General features: G+C 46.0%; 3 protein-coding genes across 3 annotated transcripts in view; 1 reads left to right on the plus strand and 2 right to left on the minus strand.

Annotated features, from left to right (window-relative positions):
- The window catches only part of LOC110573273 (signal transducer and activator of transcription 5B), an 871,639-nt gene that overhangs the window by 169,149 nt on the left and 675,172 nt on the right, over window positions 1-27,318 (plus strand). The gene's annotated exons all lie outside the window — the stretch shown is intronic.
- LOC110573280 (keratin, type I cuticular Ha8-like) lies at window positions 6,006-9,705 on the minus strand. The gene is made up of 7 exons (XM_021681748.1): window positions 9,214-9,705; window positions 8,939-9,021; window positions 7,908-8,064; window positions 7,383-7,544; window positions 7,171-7,296; window positions 6,468-6,688; window positions 6,006-6,087 (listed from the first exon to the last, which is right to left on the minus strand). The coding sequence occupies exons 1-7, from the start codon at window positions 9,703-9,705 to the stop codon at window positions 6,006-6,008; spliced, it is 1,323 nt and encodes a 440-aa protein (XP_021537423.1).
- On the minus strand, window positions 20,702-24,782 carry KRT38 (keratin 38). The gene is made up of 7 exons (XM_021681721.1): window positions 24,291-24,782; window positions 24,016-24,098; window positions 23,068-23,224; window positions 22,543-22,704; window positions 22,331-22,456; window positions 21,628-21,848; window positions 20,702-20,834 (listed from the first exon to the last, which is right to left on the minus strand). The coding sequence occupies exons 1-7, from the start codon at window positions 24,780-24,782 to the stop codon at window positions 20,702-20,704; spliced, it is 1,374 nt and encodes a 457-aa protein (XP_021537396.1).

Consider the following 27,318-nt stretch of genomic DNA (forward strand, 5'->3'; position numbering starts at 1 on the left):
CTGTGGCTCAGCTTCCCAGGCTTTGTGCAAGATGCTGGTGTCAAGAGAGAAATAACATCTAGCTCTATCTTCAGGGGCTTACAATACAAGGGACTGTTAGAAAGTCCTTTATGCAGAGAGACGTAGCTACCTCCATGCTGTTTATGTCTACTGCTTTCATTTGTTCCTGCATTCTTCAATAAACATTGAGCGAGTACCCATTCCGTTCCAGGCAGGTTCTGATGCTGGATGCTGGCGGTATGTTAGCAAGTAAGTCAGAGAGTTTGCCTTTCAGCTCTTTCTAATCCCCCTCGCCATCCTGAGTACATTCCTATGAATACGCTCTATGGAGTCTCTACTACTCTTAAGTGAAGGCCCTAGAATGGAATTTCTGATGAGCTGGGATTAAGACGCTGCCAGGAAATGGCCCAGAAAACCTTTGTGCCCAGGACTCCTGTGTGCGGTATGCTGGTACCACCAACTCTTAAGCCATGGTATCCACCCAGCCATCAGTTGGTCCCATATACAATCAGTGAGACCCATGGGAACACTTCCCCTTAACAACTCTAACTACAGATATGGGCAATATTCACCAAGGCAGAGTTTACCACCATCAATGAACTTGTCCCAGTGAGCTACTCCAAGTGATTCAATATTCATATAAGCTCTTCTAATATTCAAAGCCGTCTCGAGGCACCATGAGGATTGCAGTGATGAATCAGAGAAATCCCCACCTCTGAAAAAGCTCAGAGCAGAAAGAAAAATAGGTCATGTCACTCAAAGAAAAGAGAAGTCACAGAGAGAGCTGAAGGGGTGGGGGGCACGTCAAGAGACTTTATCTGGAGCTTGAAAGATAGATAAGATTTGGACAGGCAGAGGAAAGAGAGAAAGGATTTTCTAGAAAAAAAAGATAACCACAGGCACACACTCAGAAGCAGAACTGTGATGGTGGGTTCTGGAGAAGCAGGGGTGCAACCTTAGGAACGCGAGCATGCAGCCAACAGAGGCCTGCCCCAACAGAAACAACTTTGAATGACACAAAAATGTAGACCTCAAGAGTCAAATCGCATTTTTAAAGCCTAGAGAACTGAAATTTATACTAATTTATGCAAAAAAAAAATGTAATCTCCTTATATTTTTGTAACTTCTACACAGGTGATTCTCAAACTTTAGGCTGTATCAGAATCATCTGGAGGGCTTGCCAAAAGGCAGATTGCCAGGCCCCCATGCCAGGATATCTGATTCAGTAGATTTGGGGTCAGCCAAGAGTCTGCATTTCTAACAAGTTCCCAAGTGATGCCGACTCTGGGGTCTGGAGAGCACACTTTGAGAACAGGACCTCTGCTCTACAGAAAGAGAAGAGCTTCATGGTGGCTGTCATCCTATGTAAATGAAGCACAATGTAGCAAACTGGTATTTGATGCATTCAGGAGGGGCACATTTGAAATGTGTTAGCATGTGTTGTCTTTAATATAACAAGCGAGTTCTGTTTGTTTTCTTCCTAGTTTACTCTTCTTCACAGAGGTTTGTTTTATAAGAACATCTAAGACAGAAGGAGAAGGGAGGGACCAGAGGGGAAACCCCATACAGTGTTTGTTAAACCCGTGGGTATGAAGCCTGTCCACATGAAACAATATCTGTAGCGGACAGATGAAGGTCAAGTGAAGTGATACTTATTAACATCTACTAGGCCCTGGGAATCGGGCTTGGCACTCACACAGGATTTCATGACTCTCTCTCTCTCTCTCTCACACACATACCTACATATTCAGAGTTGATACACACTGTCATATTTTACTACCTACTCTGCGCTCCAGGGTATTTTACCTCTGGCTTTAATCCTTTCAACCACACTGCAAAGTGGTTGCCAGTATCCCATTATAGAATAAGCAAAAAGCTCAGAGCGGTTAGGTAACTTGTCTGAGCTCACAGAACTAGAAAAGAAATTCTGAGAAACATTAGCTCGGGTCGACCAGACCCTCAAACCCAAGCCGAGGCTCCTAGCCAGCCATCACAGATACCCATTCCATCCATGTGCTTCATTCCACAAACCAGTGCCACAGTCCCCTCTGGGCTGCACACTCACCCAAAGAGCTAGAAGTATAGCAGGGGACAGAACAGAGTCCTCTGGAGGTTTTGAGCAGACCAGAGAGATGACCAAAGGACAGTTTAGGAAAAGCAGTGCCCAGAATGCACCCTGAGACGGGAATGGTGAATCTCCATTCTGCACACTCCCTAGCACGTACTGCAGTGCCTGGTACATAAAACACACTCTGGAACTATTAAACGAGATGGTGAAAGGCTGGTAGTGTGTGCAGGATAAACTTGGTACAGAGGAGATGGCGCAGACGGAAGAGGAGGAGGCTCCTACAAGACCCCTAGCAGCATGTGATGAAATCAGCAGTGCTGACAGGAAGGAAGGGATGGGCGGCAGAGGTGTTCCAAGGGGACTCTACCAAAACACTACAAGGCTGAGTGATTTGCGGTATATGGGGGTCAAAGGAGGGAGGGACACCAAGTGTCTTGAGGTTCCTGGGACAATATTATGTGGTGGGAAGGGAAGCCGCAGGGAAGTCAAAGCAAAGAGCTGGCTCAAGGGGGCAGATGCTGAATTCAAGTTCTGGAGAATGTGAAATGTAGCCCAGTGGGACTGCCCACCAGGAGGTCGGAGGGAAAGACCTGGAGCCAGGCGAGAGCAGCCTGAGTTGCTTGGACTCACTGAGACACTCTCCTGGTTTCTTACACCAGGCAGGCTGGTAGAGCGGTTGAGTTAGCCCAGAGGCTCATACCTAAACCAGGCAGTGATTCTCAAAGGGAGGGTCCCCTCCCCCTGCTGGAGGGGAAGTGGTGAGGAAGATATTTTGGTTAGAGGGAATGTCATTTAAAAACAAACAGCCTGCAGACATTCAACAACAACAACAAAAAACAAACAGCCTGTATTCTAAATGAGCTGTCTTTTAACCATGACTGGGCTTGGTATTCATATTTTTTAAAGCTAAATTAACATTAAGTGAAAAGTGAGGGGTTTTTTTTAATATTTGTTAAAGAGAAGGCACGAATGAGAAAAAAGTTGAGAAACACTAAATTAGGCGAAAAGAAAACAAAGAAATGATTCGATAAGATGAGCTCAGGAAGATTATTATAAGTGGCCAACAGAAGGGGCGGATTTGATTTTGTTCTTAGTCGGGAAGATGAAGGGAGGATGATGAGGGGGTGGCCAGGCAAAGCCTTAGGTATCACACATCATGGACCACAACACACAAAAATTAATATCTAAATAAAAAATGTTCCTGTTTGACTCTGAAAAACAAACTGAGGGTTCTAGAGGGGAGGGGGGTGGGAGGATGGGTTAGCCTGGTGATGGGTATTGAGGAGGGCACATTCTGCATGGAGCACTGGGTGTGATGCACAAACAATGAATCATGGAACACTACATCTAAAACTAATGATGTAATGTATGGGGATTAACATAACAATTTAAAAAAGTAAAATAAAAAAAAAAATGTTCCCGTTTGGAAAAGTCCAGAATTCCATCTCAATATTCTTGGCTTCCGGGTATAAACAGTGGTGGGAGCAGAAGTATGTGCCCTTCCCCAAAGCTGGCTCAGTGACTGGGGGCCTGCCGCCAGCCACCCTCTCTTCTTCCACTTTGCTGGTATTTGGGAGAAATGGCATTTGGATTAAGAAAGCAGGTTATGAGTGGAGGGGCCTGCAGAGGCCTGCCTGGTGTCATTGTGTGAAGCCTGGAAAAAAATATTACAGATCAGCACATTGGTAGTGCAGGGGTGGTGATCTACAGCTTAGTACTTACAAGGTGGCTCAAAACTGGATCTGGTCCTAAACCAAGGGAGCAAAAGTCTCAGGGGAAGAAAAATAATCAATCTGGTTAAAATTACTATGACTAAAGCAAAACCAGATATGCACCTTGGGTCCCTATCAGTCTAATCCATGAGGATAGTGGGATGCAGGGAGGCCAGAGGGCCCCGCGTGGAACGTACAGATGTGAGAATCAGTCTGTGAGTGGAGAAGTGCTTGGATTTTGGCACCAGAGGGCGCCCTGAGCTGTTGGGCATAATTATGGATGATTGTAAAACCAGTGTCCAGGTGCCCTGGGCCAGGCTGGATAGCCACCTCCTAGCCAGCAGTACCCCCTGTGTCCGAATAGCCTTTCCTACTACACCCAATAGCCATGGGGGTCCCAAATTAGAGTGCATTCAGATTGTGACCTGGCCAGGCAAGCCGGGAACAGGCCAGATTTTCATGGCCCTGTTACATGAAAAGGTTATGGCCACTCCTTAACCAACTGAGCCACCCAGGCGCCCCTTATGGCCACTCCTTAAAGCATATAATTCTTGTGAGTTACTTGTTAGAAGGAAGCCCACAAGAGCCCACTTGTCCTCTGACAGCCCAAATAATGCTTTTTTTTTTTTTTTTTTTTTTTGGTTAGGCCATTTGGAGAGAAACACTAAGCCCCAATCACAAGAGTGGTTGGTTTTCCTTATTGCTTAGAAGTGGACAAGGAGGGTGGTCAAACTTCCAGGCCACCGACTTGGAAATACATGGCCTGGTACATGATATTGCTAATGGGTTCTGCTACGACCTCTTTAGTCCCTCTTTCCTTCTAAGAGGAAAAGATTATCCCTGCTGGTTCCCAGGCAACCCCATAGGCCAATATCCATTGAACACCTTCTCTATGCCAGGAGCATTGTATGGATTATCCCTCAAAAAGAATGAAGGGGAAATAATATTTTTCTAATTTTACAACTGAAGAATAGGTCTTAAGAGAGTGTAGTGGCCTGGCCAACTTCACTTAACTAGTGTCACAGAGGATAGGATTTGAGCTCAGATCTGCCCAACTCCAGAGCAAGTGCTCTTTCTACCATGCAGGAGAACCGAATCTGCACTGGTCTTTGGACCAGGGTAAACGAAGGAACCGAAATCTGAGAGTTTCATTCTTGGACATGCTCAGCCCATGCCAGATGCTAAACTGACCAGCATAGCAAAGAAGGCACATAATCTCTCAGGTACTCTTCTACCATGTCTGGCTGTGACCCACCTGGGCCTGGGTCAGAGCCATGTCTAAGAGGCAGACAGGCATTTGGAGGACGCATGCCAACTGCATTCCTCACCATTGGTGCTTCAAAGGCAACAGTAGAGGAGACAAGCATACATCTCTCTGGAGGAAAATATGCCCAGGACCCAGACAACTGTCCCCAGTGCCCAATCTAAGAGAGCAGGTGGTAATGCCATGCCTCCATAAAAGGGACAATTTGAATGAGAGAAAAAACTTGGCAACCTGTCCAGGGCAGTTCTCAGCATGACCTCCCTTTGGCTAGACTGGAACTCTAAGTTGTGTGATTTTGCTCTTGGACCAAATACCAAGGGGCTGAAGATGCCAAAAGCATGGTAGGGACATATTAGTTCTGAGCTGTTCTGAAGGAATTCAAACCTGGCAACCAACATGGCTTCCTTTCCCCAGTCTATAGGGATCGATGGGCAAGGTAAGTACACATCCACTGTCAGCAAAGGGCCTTCATCCAAAGGCTAAGACCCCAGTGCCCCAGAGAGATCCTGGCAGCAAGGAGACATGTCGGAGCCAATGACCACCCAAGGTGGGCCAGACTCTTTATCACATCACATACATTGCCAAGCACCAGAAGTGTAGCACTTGATGCAGGAAGGAGGTTTATTGACCATTTTGTACAAGAATCCAATTACATCTTAGGAGAGTCTGAAGCATTGGAGTAGAACCAAAATCCCAGAAGAGGTACTAGGAACAAACAATAGCTTAAGTGAAAGACAATTACAGCATTGGGGGAGAAATGCAGCAAAAGGACACACAGGGAGCCACAGCTTAGAAGTTTCTGTTGCACTTTGATTCAGTGAAAATGCCTCCAGTGAGTTTGGTCTGCCTGGAGGGAAGACTAAGCAGGTGAGGGCAATCTTAGCCCCAGGGCAGCCAGCCTTGACCTTCTGCACTGGCACTCAGACCTTTAGAATCGGTTCTCAGTGCTGGCCCCACTGGCTTAGAGAGGGCTGCAGGTGGCAGGGGCACAGCCTGGACAAAGGACACAGGAGGCATCCGTAGAGCAGGGATTGATGGGGAGTCTGCAGGGAGAGAGAACGAGGAAGAGTTAGACACGAGGAGTACAAAGATGTCTCAGTGATGCACAGAAAGGGCAAGACCAAAAGGGTAAGGGACGGGTCTGCCACCAAGTCATAGGGCCCCTCTTCCATTCTCATCTATGTCTTTCCACATCCAGGAGTCCTCTGGGGGGACGCAGCTTAGGAACCAGCTATTGTTTATGTAACAGTCGATCCACAGTACAATCTGCACACACCGGAGAGCTGAGTCTGTCACTAAGCCAGCGTGCACAGGAAGGCTTGTTCTTTATGATAAGATCTCCTTCCACAACCATGTCAGTTATCTATGAGGAATCACCCGATAGGTATGTAGCTTGGCCAGAAATTGACCCAATCACACATACTTGCAATCCTCACTCTCTAGAAGTTTCCGGTATGTGGCAATCTCGCACTCCAGCCGGGCCTTGACGTCCAGCAGCACCTGGTACTCCTGGTTCTGCCGCTCCAGGTCAGCCCGGATCTCGGACAGCTGCTCCTCCACGTTGCTGATCAGGACCTGCATCTGGGCCAGCTCAGTGCCGAAGCGGGCATCAGCTTCACACAGGGAGTTCTGCAGACAGTCTTTCTGTAATGGGAAATAATGGGGTAAGAGACCCAGGTGTCCCAAAATTCAGCAGTGAAAATCATGGCCAATCTCACCATGGGGCACATTCCAAGAGGTCACAGGACATTCCCAGAACTCTAGAGGAATCACTGCCAATATCATCATGACTTTTCACACACACACAAAAATCTAACTTGAGGAACAGTGTCCTGTCCATCCCTCGATTCCCAATACCTGGCAAAGTAGACACCCAGTGAAATCTTGTGGAATGAATGTGTGCCTGAACCCCCACACATTATTCTAAAGGAAGGGAGTTGACTTGTAAAAGGAACCATTTTTCAGGATCAAACTAACCTTGACAGCAAGGCACCTCCCCAAGGAGGGAGGGACCCAGACCCTGAGTTCTGACTGTCAGTGGAACTGATGAGGGGGACTTCTGAGAGATGCTGCTAGCAGGCCACGGCCTGTGGCACTAGCAGCATGGTGAGGGTGGAGGACCGTACCAGGCTGTGCTGGGCCCGAAGCTCCACCTCCAGGGCGTTCACCGTGCGTCTCAGCTCCAGGATCTCCGACTGGCAGCACCGCAGCTCCTCGGAGCAGGACACGTCCTGCTTGCTGATGCTTTCAGACTGAAGCACAAGGGCACAGAGACATGATCACCCCCCTGCCCAGGTAGAAGCCAGGGTCCCTCCCTGCTCCGAGGCAGCACCCTCACCTGATCTTGGAACCACTCTTCCAGATCATTGTGGTTGGTCTGCACCATGGCTTCATAGTGGCACCTCATCTCCTGCAGCACCCTGCTCATGTCCACGGTGGGCTCAACATCCAGCTTAATCTGGAGCTTGTCCCCCAGCTGGCTCCTCAGAATGCTCACTTCCTGCAGGAACAGAAGGACCCACACCCTGAGTGAGGAAAGGGTTTTTGACAGAGCAGATGGCACCTGAACCCCTCCCCAGACAAACAGCATGAAGGGAGACCCCACTGGTGCACTGATGTAAAAGGCCTTGCCCACGGTCCACTGGGAAGAGCCCACTTGGACACCTTCCTAAATAGTTTCTGATCTTATGCCTGCGTCTCTCCAATGTAGATGTTCCCAAGTCAGCCTGACTCCAAGACCCAGACCAACCCTTCATCCCGATGCCAACTGAGCCCAGGTTCTAATCCTAGAGCCACAAGGTGAGCAGTGCTCCCTTTTCTGCCCAGTGCCCTCCCCCAAGGGTCTGCAGCCCCAGGCCCACACCTGTTCGTGGTTGCTCTTGAGGCAGAGCAGCTCCTCCTTCAGGGACTCCTGCTGGGCCTCCAGGTCAGCCTTGGCCAGGCTCAGGTCATCCAGGAGCTTGTGCATCCCACACATGTCCGCCTCCACCGTTTGGCGCAGGGAGAGCTCACTCTCGTGCCTTCCAGCACAGGAAATGCAAGGTCAGCAGGATGATAAGGATATCCCCTCTCAGCTGCCCCTGGTTCCCACCAACTTGGATCCTCATTTCCTCAATTAATCAACTTTCACTCTGATGGATCCTGTGAGATCCAACATGAGCTACAGAGCTCATGGTCAGGTCAAGTATCATTATGCCCACTGGATGGGACGAAATGGGAAACTGAGGCTCAGAAAGAATAAATGGATTATCCAGGATTGTATACCTTGGTTAATAGTAAATACATGGATTCAACCTAAGTGTTCAAACTTCAATGCAGTGTTCATTCTGCTATAAAAGATCATTTAGCCAGGAAAAATAATGACTCAAAGGTAAGTCTTCTGGACCGACAGTTTTCTAGTTTACCCCATGGTTTAACTATTTCACATGATTTTTATGCCTTTCTCATTTATTCAGTTGCAACTCTTGATACCAAGGAGCTACAGTGACAATTCTTTCCACTGATAAATTTTGCCAAGAGTCAGTGTGTCTGTCAACAACCAATGCACTGAAAGTTTATTCTTGCAATGACTTGATTTTGTTTCTGGCTATAACACAAAGCTCTCTTATCTTCCAGATGTGGGGAGAAAATGACATGAGACCTGACCAATCTAGATGATTCTTCCTCTTTTTGTTTCAATGCTTTTGTTCTCTTTCTCCTCTATAAGGACCACTTCTAGTAATAGGTTAAGTTATGGTTTGGAAAAGAAGAAAGTGAACACTTATGTATTGATCCATTCATGCTTCTAGTCAGCAACTATTTTCAAACCCCTACTTTGGGCCAGTACCATAGTGGGCACCTAGCAATAGAACAAAAAAGAGGAGTCACTCTGAGCCCTCTTCTAGTCCTACTTACTTGATTCTAAAGTCATCAGCAGCCAGCTTGGCGTTGTCAACTTGGATAATCAGCCTGGTATTCTCAGCCTTGCTGCACAGGATCTGAGGAAAAGCAGGAAGACAGTTCACACACAAAACATCATACTCTGGGATCCAGCTCTACAGGTAGCATCTACACTCATACTCAAGAGAATCCAAGAACCAAAAGCTCCTTGAACCTGCAGGAGCTTTTAACCTGCCATGCCCTTCCACCTTCCTCAGACCCAGCACACCCCAGGCTACTCCAAACCACACCTTCTGCTGGAGCTCCTCAATAGTCTGGAAGTAGGACTGGTAGTCTGGGCACATGGTGGACTCATGGCATTTGCTCGACTCTTGGATCCTGGTCTCTAGCTCCGCCTTCTCCTTCTCCAGTTGGCGCACCTTCTCCAGGTAGTTGGCCAGGCGATCGTTCAGGAACTGCATGGTCACCTTCTCATGGCCATTCGGGGCGCCTTCCCCATAGTTCTCACAGACTCCAATGTTGCCGGGAATGTTGCAGGTCCCTGGCAAGGGGCAAGCGGTGCGGCAGCTGTGGGGCATACAGAGGCTGGGTTTGCCCAGAGGGGTTGCCCCCACACGCACTCGGTTGGCGTGTGCCAGGGTGGCCGACAGGCACAGGGAGGCAGCCCTGGCCTCTGCCCCAGGCTGGCCCACAATGTCAATTGAGGAGCCACAGACATTTGTTGCTGCAGGCATCCTGGTGCTGCCTGGACACTGGGATGAGCTGATGTAGCAGGAAGTCATGGTGTTAGGCTGAGGTTGCACAGAAGGTTCAGATCAGCTGGGAAGACCACGCCACTGAGTCTGACAACCTCCCTCCCTCCTGGGCTTTTTATACCCCATCCCAGCTGGGTGTTGGCTCCATGCCTTGACCTCAGTGCCTTGATTCTCTCCCTATTGTTGTACTGTCATCCTGTTACTCAGCGGTTGAGTTTACCATTAAGAGTTCCCCACCTCATTAAAGGAATGTTGATGAATTTGAGGTGCCCTTTGATTTTTGATATCAGGTTATCTATTGAGGAAAGGTCAGAGATTTCTATTTCTACCCAACAATCACCAGCAGTTAATTCAACTTCCAGATGTGCTCTCTGGACTGGGCCAGCGTCTCTGTGGATGTGGACACATTCAAGGATTGAATCTTTCAGTCAATTTTCTGTGTATCAGGAGGGACAGTGAATCTGTCACCTGTGCTTAGACTCACCCAGACTTTCCTTTGAAGAGAAACACCAGTTTATAAAACTGGTAAGTCTACAGATACTTAATTATTGTGAGGTCCCATTTCTTCTTTCTTCTATCCTTTACACTGCACACTCCCCTTGAGAAGCTTTAAAGCATCAATGCATCCAGAAACATTATTGCTAGCTAAGTTTTGGTTGACTAGTCAGAATCAGTTTTCAGTCATTCACTTGTTCAGCCTGTTTCCTAAACATTCCCTAGAACTTGGGCAGTGTGCTGGTTTTTGAACATGCAATGGTCCCTATTCTTCAGGAGAAAACAGTCCCCAGAAATCTCAGGTTGTCTTCAACAAACTTGAATGAGAACCATTGATCAATAGGAGTTGGTGAAAGAGAGGATCCGTGGTCCTGAACAAGTATGTATCTAGAGAGAAGCTACTGACAAACAAACAAACAAAAAGCTTTATTTGATCCAGAGAAGGGAACTGGGACCAGAGCTCAAGGGATATTTAAAGAAAAGTTCAAGAACTAACATTTAGGAGAATGTAAGTTGTAATAGCTATCCTGCAGTATTCTTTCCTATTTAATCCTTACTACCTATGAGGCAGCTATTCATAGCCTCAGTGTGCCAATGAAGAAACTAAAGTCCATCTTCCAATTCACAGAGAAATAAATTGTCAAGAACTTGATTCAGTCTCATGTCTGTAGAGCCCATTCATTCTCTTTCCACCCTGCCATGACCTCTGGTTAGAACAACCTGTGTGTTGTCTTTGTTGCAGGAGGCTTAGTTGTTGGCCAAGAAGCTGATGCAAAAAAAAAATATATATATATATATATCTGAGGGTCCTTGTGTTCCAGCAAAGGAAGATGTTTAGGCACAGAGCAGAGAGGACAAAAAATGCACATAGAAAAAGTTATATTCAAAAGTCAAAAGTCTAAAATAGACCTCACATCCCAGAGATTTTTGTTAGAGCCAAGGGACTAAAGCAACCATGAGCTGTGGGGTCAGAGGTTGCCCCTCCAGAGTGCTGGAGGGAAAGTAGAGGGACTGAAAGATGGAGGAAGAGCTAATCGGAGAACACCCCAGAAGGATATAAATAGGTCTCTTCTCTAATCTCTAAAATTCAAGAACAAACATCCCCAAGAAAACCAAATGGGAGGCAATGGATGTGAGTATTGGTGAAACCTGGGCTCTCAGAATTCTCTCAAAAAGAAATAAAGAAATCTGGAATTCTTCCCAAAAGGAAAAGCCACTCTGGGGTCAGTGCCAGTTACCCTGAGGTCAACAATGAATAACCCCTTACAAACACTATAATTAGGAGACATCACCAAGCCTGGCCTTCCCATCCTTCAGAGGCCTCTGGGTGCAATCTGCATAAGTTCCATCTTCAAACACCCCTTTATTTCTCTCTTGCCTCATCCCAGTGCATCACTTTAATCCAGAGAATTGGACCATTACAGTCATTTCCTTTGATTTGCTAAATAGGCTCTACCTTTTGGCCCTATCCCCTGGCAGGATTTGTCCCATTGACTGAAATTATGGTTCCTTCCATCTCAGGACACACGCCACTTGTTACTTTTTAGGCTTCACAGATGGAGTGTTGATGCCCTCACTGACACCCGTCTCTAAAGCCCTGGCTTGGGCTTGCCGTGGTCTGTTTTGCATAATGACACTGAAGCCACTTGTTGCTCTTAGAGAAGTGGGTTCTACTGATTTTTCTTTTGTCTCAAAGGAACTGGCAGTAAGTGGAAGGCATGAGGCAGGTGTTTGAGATGCTGTGCAGCTGGGGAGGAGCCTACCCTTGACATCCCAGGCTGCCTCCTTTCGCTCCCTGTAAAGAGTCCTCGGCCCCTGAAAACAACATATGAGCCAGGTTGCATGAAGGGAAGTCCTGGCAATGAAGCGTGAAGAGAGGGACAGTCCTGCAGCCCTCCTCATTCACAGGGGCCATCCCATCTCTCTTTGGGAGTGAAAGTTTTGGAGTTGCTTTCTGTCTTCAGGGGAAGGTAGAGCACTGGGTCCAGAACAGCATCATTCAAAGCCATGGCGTTGGGACCTACTGAGACAACTCTGTGTGAAAGAGAAAGCAACGACGTCAGAGCAGCCCAGGGGTTGGGATCTGGTCTGCAGCTACCTTATCTGTGGCCAGGGGGGAGATTCTGAGGGTGTCTAAGGAAGCCGGTGCTGTCCACAAGCGTGTGCCCTGTGTGTGCTGCACCAGGGAGAGGTTGGCAGACCACAACAGGTGCTCCATCCTGGCCCAGCTGTCCCTTACACCCTCAGACACTCTGGGCAAGGGGGTTCCAGGACGGACACCCTCAGGGATCTTTGTGATCTCAGAAGTCCGCCTCGAGAGGCTTTGAAAAAGACTGAAAGCTGCCATTATCTTCTTCCTTAAGTGGGATTTTATGATATGATTACTTGGAAATCTTTAGTCTGATTTTAAGGGTCTTTATTAGCAGTAGTCTGCTTTATTCTTGTCCCAGGTCTCCAGGGCATCAGAGTCTAGCTGACAAAAACAATTGTCTGCACTTCCTCTCTCCGTCATCCCCAGTAACAGGGAGGTTACCCACATTCTAGGGCGGCACATTTGCCCTCATTTATCTCCTACCCCGGCCCATTACGAAGCCCTTTAATGCAGCATAGTAGTGTGGTTAAGGCCAAGAACACTGGAGCCAGCCTGCCTGGGTTCGGATTCTGGTTCTACCATTTACTAGCTGTGAAAACTTGGCCTGGTGACTTGACCTCTCTGTGCTGTGGTTTCTACATACGTAAAACAGAGGCAGTAATAGCATCTAGCTCACAGATTTGTTTTAACTATTAAAGAATTTGATCTTTGTAAATCATTTAAAATAATGTCCAGCACATGGCAGAGTAAACACTAAATAAGTGTTAGCTGGTTTTTTTTCAAGTGGCTTTTAATCATGGGTTTAGATGCTCACATCATTTAAAATTCAAAAATGCTTATTAAATTACCATTTTGTACCTATTTAAATGAGCAAAGATCAAAAAGGTTAATGTCACAATGTTGGCAAGGAATAGAAAAACAGGCATTGTCAAACACTGTGGGGGGGGCATTAAATCATGCAGCCTCTTCAAGGCAGTTTAGCAATATCTATGCAAATTACAATTGCACACACTGTAACCCAATAATTCCACTTCCAGGAATTATGCCAGACGCACTTACATGGACACGTGTACAAGAATAACAAGAGTATTTATTGCAATATCTGGGGAATCATAGCAGACTAGAGAAATGAAACACCCACCAAAAGAAGCCTGGTTAAGTGAATTGTAGTACATGCTTATAATGAAAAGCTTGCAGCCATTGCAAATAATGAGGTAGATATGGATAGATATAGATATACTAACATAGAAATGATACCTATGATGTAAGTTTCAGTGAAGAAAAGACCAAATGCTCAACAGTATGCTACTTTTTATATTTACCCAAAGGGGGATATATGTGGGCTTACATTTATGGCAAGAATGAATCTCAGACCATAAAGTCAGGTGTGAAAGATATGTAACTTTACTTTCTTGTGCTTGAACTAAATTGTACTTTTAATCTTCAACCCACATGATGCCAAATGGCAGAACCTTACCTCAGTCATCTTGAGGACCCCTTCCCAAGAGGTTGCCCAGAGTTTCAGGGGCCTTTTTTCCAGAATGTTGGGAAACAGGAGGTGGGCAGGGATCAGCCCTTGGCATTTTCCTCCATCCCCACTGTAACAGAGACCCACTTGGGTCCTCCTGCCCAGTTCTAGGCTATCAGAACACTCCGGTGTTGCCACAGCATTGTCATTCTCACCCACATGGCCCTTGAGCTCTCAGGGTTCCCTTTGCTCTATTCATGCTACTCTCTGAGGCACAGAGTCATATTTCAGCTTCAGTACTACCCGGGATTGTCTATGACATTTTCTGAGGCCCTTCTGTCTAGACTCCCCATGAACTATTTCTCCCATGGGGTCTTGGTGCCTCTCCAGGTTCTACGTGGGAAAGGGAGAACAGATGCCCTCTGGTCCTACATCTCCCAACCTATTACCCTCCTGCCCTTGACTCTATATCTCAGCCTGGGAGAAGGGGTAGAACAAGCAGGGGATCCACCGGCCTCTAAATTCTCTTCCCTTCTCCTCCTCTTCATTCCTCAATTCCACATGCCTTCCTCTAACTAGAGGGTGGGACGTTTCCCCTTACTTGTCTCATCCAAGTCCGTTCTCTTGTCAACTCAGGGCTTGGACTCATGAGACTCAAAACCTCTTCCCTGCCTTCTGCTATGTCTTCCCTCTCTCAAATCACTGAGCGTTGCTTGGGCTACAGCTATTAGAAGGGTCCAGGGTATAAGGAAATATACTGAGGATCGTCTGTTAGAACCTCAAAATATGCCCCCTCTCCTCTGTATACATATGGAAACTAATTTGTGGAGGAAGACTATTTGCATGGTGTAGGCTTCACTTCTGTTTCAAGTTTTCACAAGATGTATGTTCTATGTGTATAATTTTTGTAAGCTAGTTTTGTTTTTTTTTTTAAAGAAGCCTTTCTACAAACAAAGAAATGCTTGGTATTTTGTGAGAGTTTGGACAGCCTTGGGCTCCATTTTCCCTTTCAGGAATCTATGACTTCTGTGCTGAACTGGTGGGGTTCAGGTGTTGTTCTGCCCCAGTGTTCAGAAGCCCCTTTGCCCTCCACAACCTCATCTTTGAGTGATTATTGTGGCTGATGAGGTCCCTGGGACATTGGACTAGGAGCCATCTCCTCCATCCTCTGCCCCCAAGGGCTTGTGGATTTCCCCTTAATGTTAGGAGTCCATTCCTCTGAGCTTCTCAGGGGACCATATCCTGTGGATGTGAAGCTAGCAAATCTCTCACTGACCTGGCTGGAGGTGGTTCTGGAGCAAAGGTATGTTTAATAGAAAGGAGAAAAATGCAGTTGTAGAAACTTGTAGAGTGGATGATTTAGGAAGTTGGGAAAATATGAAATTCTGAATAACTCATTGTCAAACTATTTATTTGGTCCACTTCACAGTTTTTATGCAATATAAATAGGTAAATATTGGGGTGCCTAGGTGGCTCAGTCAGTTGAGTGTCCAACTCTTGATTTCAGCTCAGGTCATGATCTCGGAGTTGTGAGATCGAGCCCTGCGTCAGGCTCTGTACTCTGCATGGAATCTGCTTGTCTCTCTCTCTCTCTCTTCCTCTCCCTTTGCCCCCTCCCCCTGCTCACTCTCTCTCTCTCAAATAAATACAAAATAAACCTTTAAAAAAATAAGGAAATATTGACAATTCTGCATTATTTTTCACATTGAGAATCTATTATTAAATACCTAATTCTGAAACATTCTGAAGGTCAAGTGTATCTCTGGGGATTCATGTTTCTCAACTGAAAAGTTGTCTTTAAGTGGAAGCTTCCTCCAGCTTCTCAGGGCATACAGTCAGTTCCTGTTCTCCACTCACACTGAATCCTCAGTTTACCTTGAACATAGCCCTCTTCATAGTGTGCTCTGTTGCCAGATTATGTGGAAGACCCTTAGAAGCACAGGTTTTGCCTTATTATTTTTGTCTTGTTCATCTCTGTAATTCCCAACACAGCATCTGACTCACAGGAAATGCCCAATCAATGAAAACATGAAAGAAAGAACTAAATGAACTCAACTATAGAGCCAGTCATACTCAGTTTATCCTCCACAGTGCCTGGTGCATGGTGATGCTCAACAAGTATGTGTTGAATGAATGAATGAATGAATATAGTATGAACCAAACAGTAGCTTCTTGCCCCAATGACAGAAAATCCTTGACTTCTTTTTTTTTTTTAAAGATTTTTATTTATTTATTTGACAGAGAGAGAGAGAGACAGCGAGAGAGGGAACACAAGCAAGGGGAGTGTGAGAGGGAGAAGCAGGCTTCCTGCGGAGCGAGGAGCCTGATGCAGGGCTCGATCCCAGGACCCTGGGATCATGACCTGAGCCGAAGGCAGACGCTTAACGACTGAGCCACCCAGGCGCCCCGAAAATCCTTGACTTCTAAACCCTGTCATCCTAAATCAAATCAAAATCAGGATAATTTATTTTCATCTAGGAACATATTTCTATGAAAAGTCCTACAGAACACTCAAAAGTAAATCACACTGAATCATGTGTTTAGCCCATGTCCTTTTAGGAAAAGAACAGAATTATTTAATGATGGAATCAATCGCTTTGATTGTACTGGGAATAGTCCTTCTCTGCTAATGACGTATTCCCTCCTCAAAAGTCATCCTTTATCCCTTCTCAGATACTGATTTGACCCATGAAATGTTCAACACAGACAAGGCATTTAGGAGGAGTTAGACAGCAGTGAGCTGGGGGCAGACTAGCTCATTCAGGAACTAACAATACACTGTCTTGTAAGGTTTGTACTAAATAAATCAAACAAATTACACAATTTCGGTGACCCTTTCCAAATTATGTCAGTGACCATGAGTATGAAAAATGGGGATATCCAAGGGTCACATTGCAGGGTCTCCCTTATTGTTTTTTTGATTCAGTGTAATATTAGTTTCAGATGTATAATACAGTGATTCAACAATTCTATATATTGAGTAATGTATAGAATGCTCATCATGATAAGTGCACTCTTAATCCCCTGTATCTATTTCACCCATCTCCCCACTTATATCCCCTCTGGCAACCACTGGTTTATTCTCTGTATTTAAGGGTCTGGGTTTTTTGTTTGTCCTTTTTTTTTTTTCTTTGTTCATTTGTTTTGCTTCTTAACGTCCACATATGAGTGAAATCATATCGTATTTGTCTTTCTCTGACCGACTTATTTCACTTAGCATTATACCCTCTAGGTCCATCCATGTTGTTGAAAATGGCAAGATTTCATTCTTTTTTACATCTGCCTTTAGAGATGAGTCTTAAACGAAGCATGAGAGACTATGGACTCTAAAAAACAAACTGAGGGTTCTAGAGGGGAGGGGGGTGGGAGGATGGGTTAGCCTGGTGATGGGTATTAAAGAGGGCACGTTCTGCATGGAGCACTGGGTATTATATGCAAACAATGAATTATGGAACACTACTACATCAAAAACTAATGATGTAATGTATGGTGATTAACATAACATAATAAAAAAAAAGAAAAAGAAAATATGTAGAAATGAGTCTTAAGAAGAAGTCCCTGTGGCCAATGTCAAAGAGGTTACTGCCTATGTTCTCTTCTAGGATTTTGATGGATTCCTGTCTCATATTGAGATCTTTCATCCATTTTGAGTTTATCTTTGTGTACGGTGTAAGAGAATGGTCCAGTTTCATTCTTCTGCATGTGGCTGTCCAATTTTCTCAGCACCATTTATTGAAGAGACTGTCTTTTTTCCATTGCATGTTTTTTCCTGCTTTGTCGAAGATTATTTGACCATAGAGTTGAGGGTCCGTATCTGGGCTCTCTATTCTGTTCCATTGGTCTATATATCTGTTTTTGTGCCAGTACCATGCTGTCTTGGTGATCACTGCTTTGTAATATAGCTTGAAGTCAGGCATTGGGATGCCCCCAGCTTTGGTTTTCTTTTTCAACATTCCTCTGGTGATTCGGAGTCTTTTCTGGTTCCATACAAATTTTAGGATTGTTTGTTCCAGCTCTGTGAAAACTGTCAACGTATTTTGATAAGGATTGCATTGAAAGTGTAGATTGCTCTGGGCAGCATAGACATTTTAACAATGTTTGTTCTTCCAAAACATGAGCATGGAACGTTTTCCCATCTTTTTGTGTCTTCCTCAATTTCTTTCATAAGTGTCTCTCTTTAAAAGGCAGCTCAATCACTCAAAGGAACAGAGGATAAACACATTAAGTGATACAATGAGAGTTGCTTTGCAGCCTGTGCAATTTAGGTCTGAGTCCTAGCTCAGCCACTTGCCAAATCACATCTGTAGTCAAGCTATTTAACCTCTGTGAGCTTCGCTGCTTCATATTTTAAAAGCAGTTATAACATCTGCCCTATAAGAATGCTGGAGAGTGGCATTCTGTTCTTGGGAAGAAGAGACAGCATTTAACATCAGACAGGAGGAAGCCACCACTATATAAAACTCCATTTTAAAACTGTGCAGTTATATTCAAATGTTTAACCATCAAAGGGGGAGAGAGCAAAGCAGGCTCTGTGCAACGTAGATGTTGCTCTTCACAGGAAGGAAAGAAATGCATCAGCCACAGAGTCAGGGGACTGAAGCTGGCCAGAAGCAAGAGACTGGGTCTTTTCCAAAAGGCAGTGCTCCAAAGGTGGGCACCAACACAGCAGGTCCCATCTCCTTCATTTCACTTCTCAGAAAAAGCCAAAGTTGCACAGGAAGCTCTCCAGCTCGTATCATTGGGGAAAAAAAACCAAACCAGTTTCTGGAAAAACTCCTGTTCCTGCCCCCAACACAGGCCAGTCAATCCACATCAGACAAAAGGGTGACTTGATATCATGAGAAGTTCTTCCTAAAGGCCACCCCTCACCACCAGGACACACTCAGGATTGGAAGCTAGAGCCCTAAACAGGCAGTTTGTCCCCATGGCTGCCTTGAACCATCCCAGTCTTTACCCTGACATGGGTGGTTAAAGCAACTTCATTTCTCCCTGTTGCTTTTTCTTCTATGATGACACAAGACCTGAGAAACAGGGAAGATAATAGGAGCTATTTTTTTTTTCAATCAGCTGTTAACCACATTTAGAAGTCAGGACTGCAAACGGTAATAATCTGTATTCCCCCAAAACAAAGCCTCCAAAATGGAGATCTACAAGAATCACAGTGGCCTTTAGAATTAAGGAGTGCCTCTAGGGACTAGAGTGTATTCTCCCATCACTTCAACACTGGGATCCAAAAGAAGAAAAAGGAAATTAGTCCCCCTCTCCTTGGATGGATTCAATATAAGGGAGTTGCTAGGAAGGCTCTGCCGCTTGGAGCAAAGTTTTCTCATTCTTTGAACTAATGCAAATACTAAAATAAAATTTGCTCTGGAAAGCAAGTTATTAAGTGCACCATTTCATTTCTGATTGTATTTAGCTGCTAGAGGAAATTAATTTTAGCTGCCCAGAGAAAAAAGCCTGAGGCCATGGGTGAACTCTGAGCAGTATGGCTCAGCACCCAGACTCCTAATTATATGACATTGGCTCTGGATGAGGTTAATATGGTGCTTTCTCCTTTTCAGACTGTTAAAATTTCTTTCATCTCACCCATAGAATCCATGACAGATCTAGGATGTAAGTAGGAAAGATGACATAACCCTCATTTTCCAGCAGGGAAAAACACTGAGTTAAGTGATGATTCTCAAGCCCCATAACAAGTCAGAGATAAAGTCAGGAAGACACATTCATTCTTTCAACAGATGTTTATTAAGCATCTACTCTTTACCAAGCAGTGAGCTAGGCTCTGGGGAAGCAGCAGTGGACAAATGCTAATCTCCAGGAAGCATTTTAATGAAAAAAACAATGGAAAAGTAGGCAATTTTAGCTGTTGAGAGCTATCATGGTGACAGTAAGCAAGACAGAGAGTGACAAGGCTGTGATCATTGTGGACCGATGGCCAAGCAGGCGCTCTCAAGGGGAGTGACATTTCTGCTGAGGCCTGAATAACGAGAAAGAAGCGGAAAGCATTCCGGGGAGGAGGAAGAACAGGGAGGTGAGGAAGGGAGAGGGTCGGATGACATGAGGTGGGAGCAAGAATAAAAATTTTGAAACTATTGTAATGCTATATTTTCCATTACCCTACATCATCATGCCCAGCAGTGTGACCTATTGAATCAATAGGTTTTAACATATCAGAAGAAAGTAGTAGAAAAAATAGTCATTGTTCAAATTTTACTGTAAAATTTGATGAAGAGAGAGTTATATCCAGACAATAGTTAGGAGAGTCAAGATTTCTAGAGAAGAGAGATTTTTTTAATCTAAATTTCCCTTTAAATAGCAAAGGCAAGCCTGGTCCTTTGTCAAAGATAGGACTCTGAGTGGAGAGGCTCAGATCTGATACAAGGGAAGTTCCCACCTTACCCTAGAGAGGAAATGGAGCCACTTCCAAGGCAGGGAGGCAGGAGGACAGGAGAAAGGAAGTAGAAGAGGAAGTGGTCAGATACATAGATAGTATCTAGTTCCATTGCCCCCTCACTGGAATCATTACCCAAGGCTGCAGATGTTAGACAGAATCAGTAGATTGGGGGGGAATCCCAAACAGTGAAGTTTATTCATCACTTTCCTGGTCACAAACTGGAAATTTTTCAAACTAAAATTGGTGTTTGAAATGTAAATGCAATTTCAGGTCCCACCCTATCCTTGCCTCCAAGATAGTTCCTGATCTTATGCCTGAGTCTCTCCAATGTAGATGTTCCCAAGCCACCACTGGTGGCTGGGATCCAGCCACTGAGGTCACGGAACTAATCTGGGAAAATCCAGAGCTGAGAAGGAAGGCTCTCAACCAAGATTCTACTTCTCCTGTGGCCTTTGGAAAGGCCTCTGCATACAGAAAGTCAACAATAGTTAGAAACCATAGCGCCTGGATGTAGAATAAGCATTTCTCCTTGGGCATCCCCTCACTTTAACCGCACCTACTGGTGCATGGGCATTCAGAACCGGCTCCCAGTGCTGGCTCCACAGGCTGGCCCAGGCACACAAGTGGTGCAGGGTGTGCAGCTTGGACGAGGTGCAGAGGCGGTAGTCACACAGGAGGCAGAGGTGGAGCACGGATTGCAGGGGAGTCTGTGGAGAGATAGAAAGGCAAACAAAGTTAGGGATGGGAAATGAGTGATACGTGATGGAGAACGAAGAAGGAGTCTCCGCTCCAAAACTACAGAACAGGGACCCAACAGAAGCCTTGGCCATTGACCCCTACTGTGCACCCCTAGAACTAGACTGAATGGTCTTAAAATGCCTTCCAAAATGAGGTTTTCTATATGAGAATCAGGTTCTATCCTATAGGATAGAAAATACAGAGAAGGATTGACAAGAGAGCAAAAGCAAGTCCAACAAACCTGCTGGGGTCTATACTCAAATCTCCTGCTCAAGGAGCAGCCCCATGTCTACTCTCCCCAGTCAGTGGCTACACCAAGCAGCCCCACTGGAGACCTGGCATTGGATCCAAATGGACAGTCACTCCCTTCACATTCTGTCAACAATGCACAGTGTGAGCAGAGGACACGGCAATGGGTCACTCAGCAGAAGCATAGACCGCCTTCTTCTTTGTAGACAGCACTGTTTTGATTTTTTGTTGGTTTGTTTGTTTTAAGATTTTATTTATTTATTTGACAGAGAGAGACACAGAGAGAGAGGGAACACAAGCAGGGGGAGTGGGAGAGGGAGAAGCAGACTTCCCGCTGAGCAGGGAGCCCGACGTGGGGCCCGATCCCAGGACCCTGGGATCATGACCTGAGCCGAAGGCAGACGCTTAACGACTGAGCCACCCAGGCACCCCTTGTAGACAGCACTATTGTTACCCTGAGAATCTCATGAGAATTGAGCAAATGATTTGTCCAAGTGCCTAGATCACACATACTTGCAATCCTCACTCTCTAGAAGTTTCCGGTATGTGGCAATCTCGCACTCCAGCCGGGCCTTGACGTCCAGCAGCACCTGGTACTCCTGGTTCTGCCGCTCCAGGTCAGCCCGGATCTCGGACAGCTGCTCCTCCACGTTGCTGATCAGGACCTGCATCTGGGCCAGCTCAGTGCCGAAGCGGGCATCAGCTTCACACAGGGAGTTCTGCAGACAGTCTTTCTGTAATGGGAAATAATGGGGTAAGAGACCCAGGTGTCCCAAAATTCAGCAGTGAAAATCATGGCCAATCTCACCATGGGGCACATTCCAAGAGGTCACAGGACATTCCCAGAACTCTAGAGGAATCACTGCCAATATCATCATGACTTTTCACACACACACAAAAATCTAACTTGAGGAACAGTGTCCTGTCCATCCCTCGATTCCCAATACCTGGCAAAGTAGACACCCAGTGAAATCTTGTGGAATGAATGTGTGCCTGAACCCCCACACATTATTCTAAAGGAAGGGAGTTGACTTGTAAAAGGAACCATTTTTCAGGATCAAACTAACCTTGACAGCAAGGCACCTCCCCAAGGAGGGAGGGACCCAGACCCTGAGTTCTGACTGTCAGTGGAACTGATGAGGGGGACTTCTGAGAGATGCTGCTAGCAGGCCACGGCCTGTGGCACTAGCAGCATGGTGAGGGTGGAGGACCGTACCAGGCTGTGCTGGGCCCGAAGCTCCACCTCCAGGGCGTTCACCGTGCGTCTCAGCTCCAGGATCTCCGACTGGCAGCACCGCAGCTCCTCGGAGCAGGACACGTCCTGCTTGCTGATGCTTTCAGACTGAAGCACAAGGGCACAGAGACATGATCACCCCCCTGCCCAGGTAGAAGCCAGGGTCCCTCCCTGCTCCGAGGCAGCACCCTCACCTGATCTTGGAACCACTCTTCCAGATCATTGTGGTTGGTCTGCACCATGGCTTCATAGTGGCACCTCATCTCCTGCAGCACCCTGCTCATGTCCACGGTGGGCTCAACATCCAGCTTAATCTGGAGCTTGTCCCCCAGCTGGCTCCTCAGAATGCTCACTTCCTGCAGGAACAGAAGGACCCACACCCTGAGTGAGGAAAGGGTTTTTGACAGAGCAGATGGCACCTGAACCCCTCCCCAGACAAACAGCATGAAGGGAGACCCCACTGGTGCACTGATGTAAAAGGCCTTGCCCACGGTCCACTGGGAAGAGCCCACTTGGACACCTTCCTAAATAGTTCCTGATCTTATGCCTGCGTCTCTCCAATGTAGATGTTCCCAAGTCAGCCTGACTCCAAGACCCAGACCAACCCTTCATCCCGATGCCAACTGAGCCCAGGTTCTAATCCTAGAGCCACAAGGTGAGCAGTGCTCCCTTTTCTGCCCAGTGCCCTCCCCCAAGGGTCTGCAGCCCCAGGCCCACACCTGTTCGTGGTTGCTCTTGAGGCAGAGCAGCTCCTCCTTCAGGGACTCCTGCTGGGCCTCCAGGTCAGCCTTGGCCAGGCTCAGGTCATCCAGGAGCTTGTGCATCCCACACATGTCCGCCTCCACCGTTTGGCGCAGGGAGAGCTCACTCTCGTGCCTTCCAGCACAGGAAATGCAAGGTCAGCAGGATGATAAGGATATCCCCTCTCAGCTGCCCCTGGTTCCCATTTCCTTCACCAGCTGGAATTCTCATTTGCTCACTGTGCTCAGTCCCGGCCTCAGAGATGAATTAGACTCAGCCCCTCTACTCAATCCACTCGCAATCTAGCAAAGAACTCCTAGCAGATATCATTTTACCTTCAGGCATTGAGGCAACTTTGATTCCAAAAGATTAACCTGCTTGCCTATGACAATGTATCTTAGGAGCCAGGACAGATCTCACACCACTTGCTGATCTATCACTTAAGCAGGTTAAGCAACAACCAGGTGCCAGGTCAGTGATTTGCTCCCTTATTCCTTGTATTGGGCTACTTCTCTATCTCTGATCTTTGTTTAGTAGAAATATGGGGTACCTGAGGGCCCCATAGGTAAATTTGGACCCTGACCCATCTGTAAGTGGATCCTCTAATTATGTATGAAATTCAATGACTGTCCTTGCTCAGTTTATTCTTGAAATCACCTTATCTGCCCCCAGTTAATGAGCTCAGGCAGCCTTATCTTCCATTTTAGGAAAATAATTGAAGGAGGACTAACTCTAGGCTATATCATACATGCTTTGTGTTGTTTTTTCTCATCCACCTTCTATTAGTTTTGTTTGTAATAAAGATTTTTATTTGGGGAATTTAGGAAAGAAGAAACAAGACAGTGATTCAGTCAATCAAGTGTTTGGCCATTGGGACTTAGGGTGGAGGAAGGAGTCACTCTGAGCCCTCTTCTAGTCCTACTTACTTGATTCTAAAGTCATCAGCAGCCAGCTTGGCGTTGTCAACTTGGATAATCAGCCTGGTATTCTCAGCCTTGCTGCACAGGATCTGAGGAAAAGCAGGAAGACAGTTCACACACAAAACATCATACTCTGGGATCTAGCTCTACAGGTAGCATCTACACTCATACTCAAGAGAATCCAAGAACCAAAAGCTCCTTGAACCTGCAGGAGCTTTTAACCTGCCATGCCCTTCCACCTTCCTCAGACCCAGCACACCCCAGGCTACTCTAAACCACACCTTCTGCTGGAGCTCCTCAATAGTCTGGAAGTAGGACTGGTAGTCTGGGCACATGGTGGACTCATGGCATTTGCTCGACTCTTGGATCCTGGTCTCTAGCTCCGCCTTCTCCTTCTCCAGTTGGCGCACCTTCTCCAGGTAGTTGGCCAGGCGATCGTTCAGGAACTGCATGGTCACCTTCTCATGGCCATTCGGGGCGCCTTCCCCATAGTTCTCACAGACTCCAATGTTGCCGGGAATGTTGCAGGTCCCTGGCAAGGGGCAAGCGGTGCGGCAGCTGTGGGGCATACAGAGGCTGGGTTTGCCCAGAGGGGTTGCCCCCACACGCACTCGGTTGGCGTGTGCCAGGGTGGCCGACAGGCACAGGGAGGCAGCCCTGGCCTCTGCCCCAGGCTGGCCCACAATGTCAATGGAGGAGCCACAGACATTTGTTGCTGCAGGCATCCTGGTGCTGCCTGGACACTGGGATGAGCTGATGTAGCAGGAAGTCATGGTGTTAGGCTGAGGTTGCACAGAAGGTTCAGATCAGCTGGGAAGACCAAGCCACTGAGTCTGACAACCTCCCTCCCTCCTGGGCCTTTTATACCCCATCCCAGGTGGGTGTTGGCTCCATGCCTTGACCTCAGTGCCTTGATTCTCTCCCTATTGTACTGTCATCCTGTTACTCAGCTGTTGAGTTTACCATTAAGAGTTCCCCACCTCATTAAAGGAATGTTGATGAATTTGAGGTACCTCCTGGCTCTTTGATATCGGGTTGTCTGTTGATGGAAAGTCAGAAGCTTTTTATTGTTTTTCAAAGAACAAAATCCTTTTGGCCATCAGAGGTTTATTCCCTGACTAGAGTTGGCCTCCCTGTTGATGTGCCCACAATGAAGGTATGACTATTCCTGTTGGTCACTGGAGTGGCAAGAGAGATAAATCCCTATGACCACAGTGGTGCTCACCTGGGCTAAGATTAACCCAGCCTTTCCTAATTAGGAAAGAGACTGCTTCTTTGCTGGTAGATGTTATGGGTTTTGATTACCAAAAATTTCACATTTCTTCTTTCTTCAGTTGTGTGTCTCTCAAACTCAGTTTGAGGGACAATAAAACTTTAATTAAGTCCATTCATTCAACATGCATCTCCTGGTACATTCTATGTGCCGGGCCCTATGCCACACACCTGCCATACAGTTATTTAAGCCTGGCATAGTTCCTGTCCATCAGGAAGCAACTCAAACTTGGGTAGCCATGGATGTTTTAAATAGGTTGTCTAAGAAGCTCATCAGTATGAGGATGACCCTGAACCTTGCCTGATCTGAACCAGGAAAGGTGAGTTCAATAAGCCAGAAACAAATAAAAATGAACAATAATCTTTTTTTAATCCCAAATAAGAACTTGGCCCTGAAACTCAATGGACACTGAGTTATCAAAGTCAGTATGGGGGAGTTTTTCTTGCCTTACTTCCTTGATTCTAAAGTTCTTCATTCAGCACTTATCATATGTGTTAGGAGATTGATCAAAAATATTGTTTAATCCTTCCTACCATTCTGTAAAGTGGATATTCTTATCTTAACTTTACAAAAGAAATAAATAAGGCATTCAGGACCAGAGATGTGAAGTTATTTTTCTAAGATCTACCCCATTATGAAGTGGCAAAGCCTGTTCTTACTATCAGTTTCTTTTGACTCCAGGGCCCATTCTTGTTCTCTTTACCTTGACCACCCCCACATCCCTCATCCCACCCACCCCCAATAGGAGAACAACTGTGTCATTGCCAGAACTAAGAAAGATTATAAGGTCTATAAACTGGTAAGAAGTTAAAATTAAGAGATAAAATAAGAATCTGACATTTTATATTACTCTTTGTATCTCAGAAAATACAAATGTTGGGGTACCAAAGAAATAGGGCAGGGTTTCTCCAAGGACCATGCAGAAAGATGCCCAGAAGGAAGTTCCATTTCCAAATTATTATACTACATCCCACACCCCACAAGCTCTTGGTACTGGGGGACCAAGACAGCTGACTGTTAAGGTCCCAAAAGTTTTCTCTCAAAATTTAGGGCAGGAAATAGATTGTCCCCTAGGACTGAGAACGCCTAATATGGAGTAAGAACCACCCCCCCAAAGTGGTTATAACTATATCTTTGTGAAAATGAATATTTTCCAGTCCTCTGAGCAATGAGCAAAAGCTGAACAGATATCTCTATAAGGACCAGATATGTATCTGTGAAACATAAGCTATTGGAGTTCTATCAGGAAGAAATACAGAATTTGAGACTTTTGTCCAGATTGGGTTTCCCAGGAAAGGTAACTAGTGGTCAGCTCTGTCCTAAGGGTTACTCAGAGCTCATCAATGAATAGCTCTTTATAGACACCATAATTGGAAGACATCACCAGGTGAGGCGAACTCATCCTTCAGAGGCCTCTGGGTGCAATCTGCATAGCTTACATCTTCAAACATCCCTTTGTTGCTCTCCTCTGCCTCATCACATAGCAACAAGCTTCTCTATAAACCAGAGAACTAGCTTATAAAGTCATTTTTTTTTTACTCACTAAATAGAATCTATCTTTCGGCCTTATTCTCTGGGAGGATTCATTCCATTAGTTAAAACTCATGATTTCTTCCATCTCAAAATACACAACACTTGTTACTCCATAATGTCAATGCTGCAGCTTTCTATGTCCGGGTGACGCTCCTCTCTACTGAAGCTTCCTCACGGTCCTGGCATGGGCTTCTACTGAGTATGCTGTTTTGCATAATGACACTGATGTTGCATGTCTCTTTGTAAAGTTGTTTGGTTCCACTGATTTGCATTTTTCTCAAAGAAGGTCAGTGTGGGGTGAGGATCCCTGCCCTCATATCTAAGACCGCCTTTCTTCCTGACCCTTTGAAAAGAGTCCCTATGGCCCTTGATGACCAAATATGAGCCAGATTCAGTGACAAGAAGTGGTGAAGACAGAGTGTGAGAGACAGGAGCTTTAACCCTACTTCACTCACCTGTGTGCACAAAGTTCTCTCACTGATTCTGACTTTAGAAATACCAGT

The sequence above is a fragment of the Neomonachus schauinslandi genome, chromosome 15 (genome assembly GCF_002201575.2).
Source record: "Neomonachus schauinslandi chromosome 15, ASM220157v2, whole genome shotgun sequence".
NCBI classification, from domain to species: domain Eukaryota; kingdom Metazoa; phylum Chordata; class Mammalia; order Carnivora; family Phocidae; genus Neomonachus; species Neomonachus schauinslandi.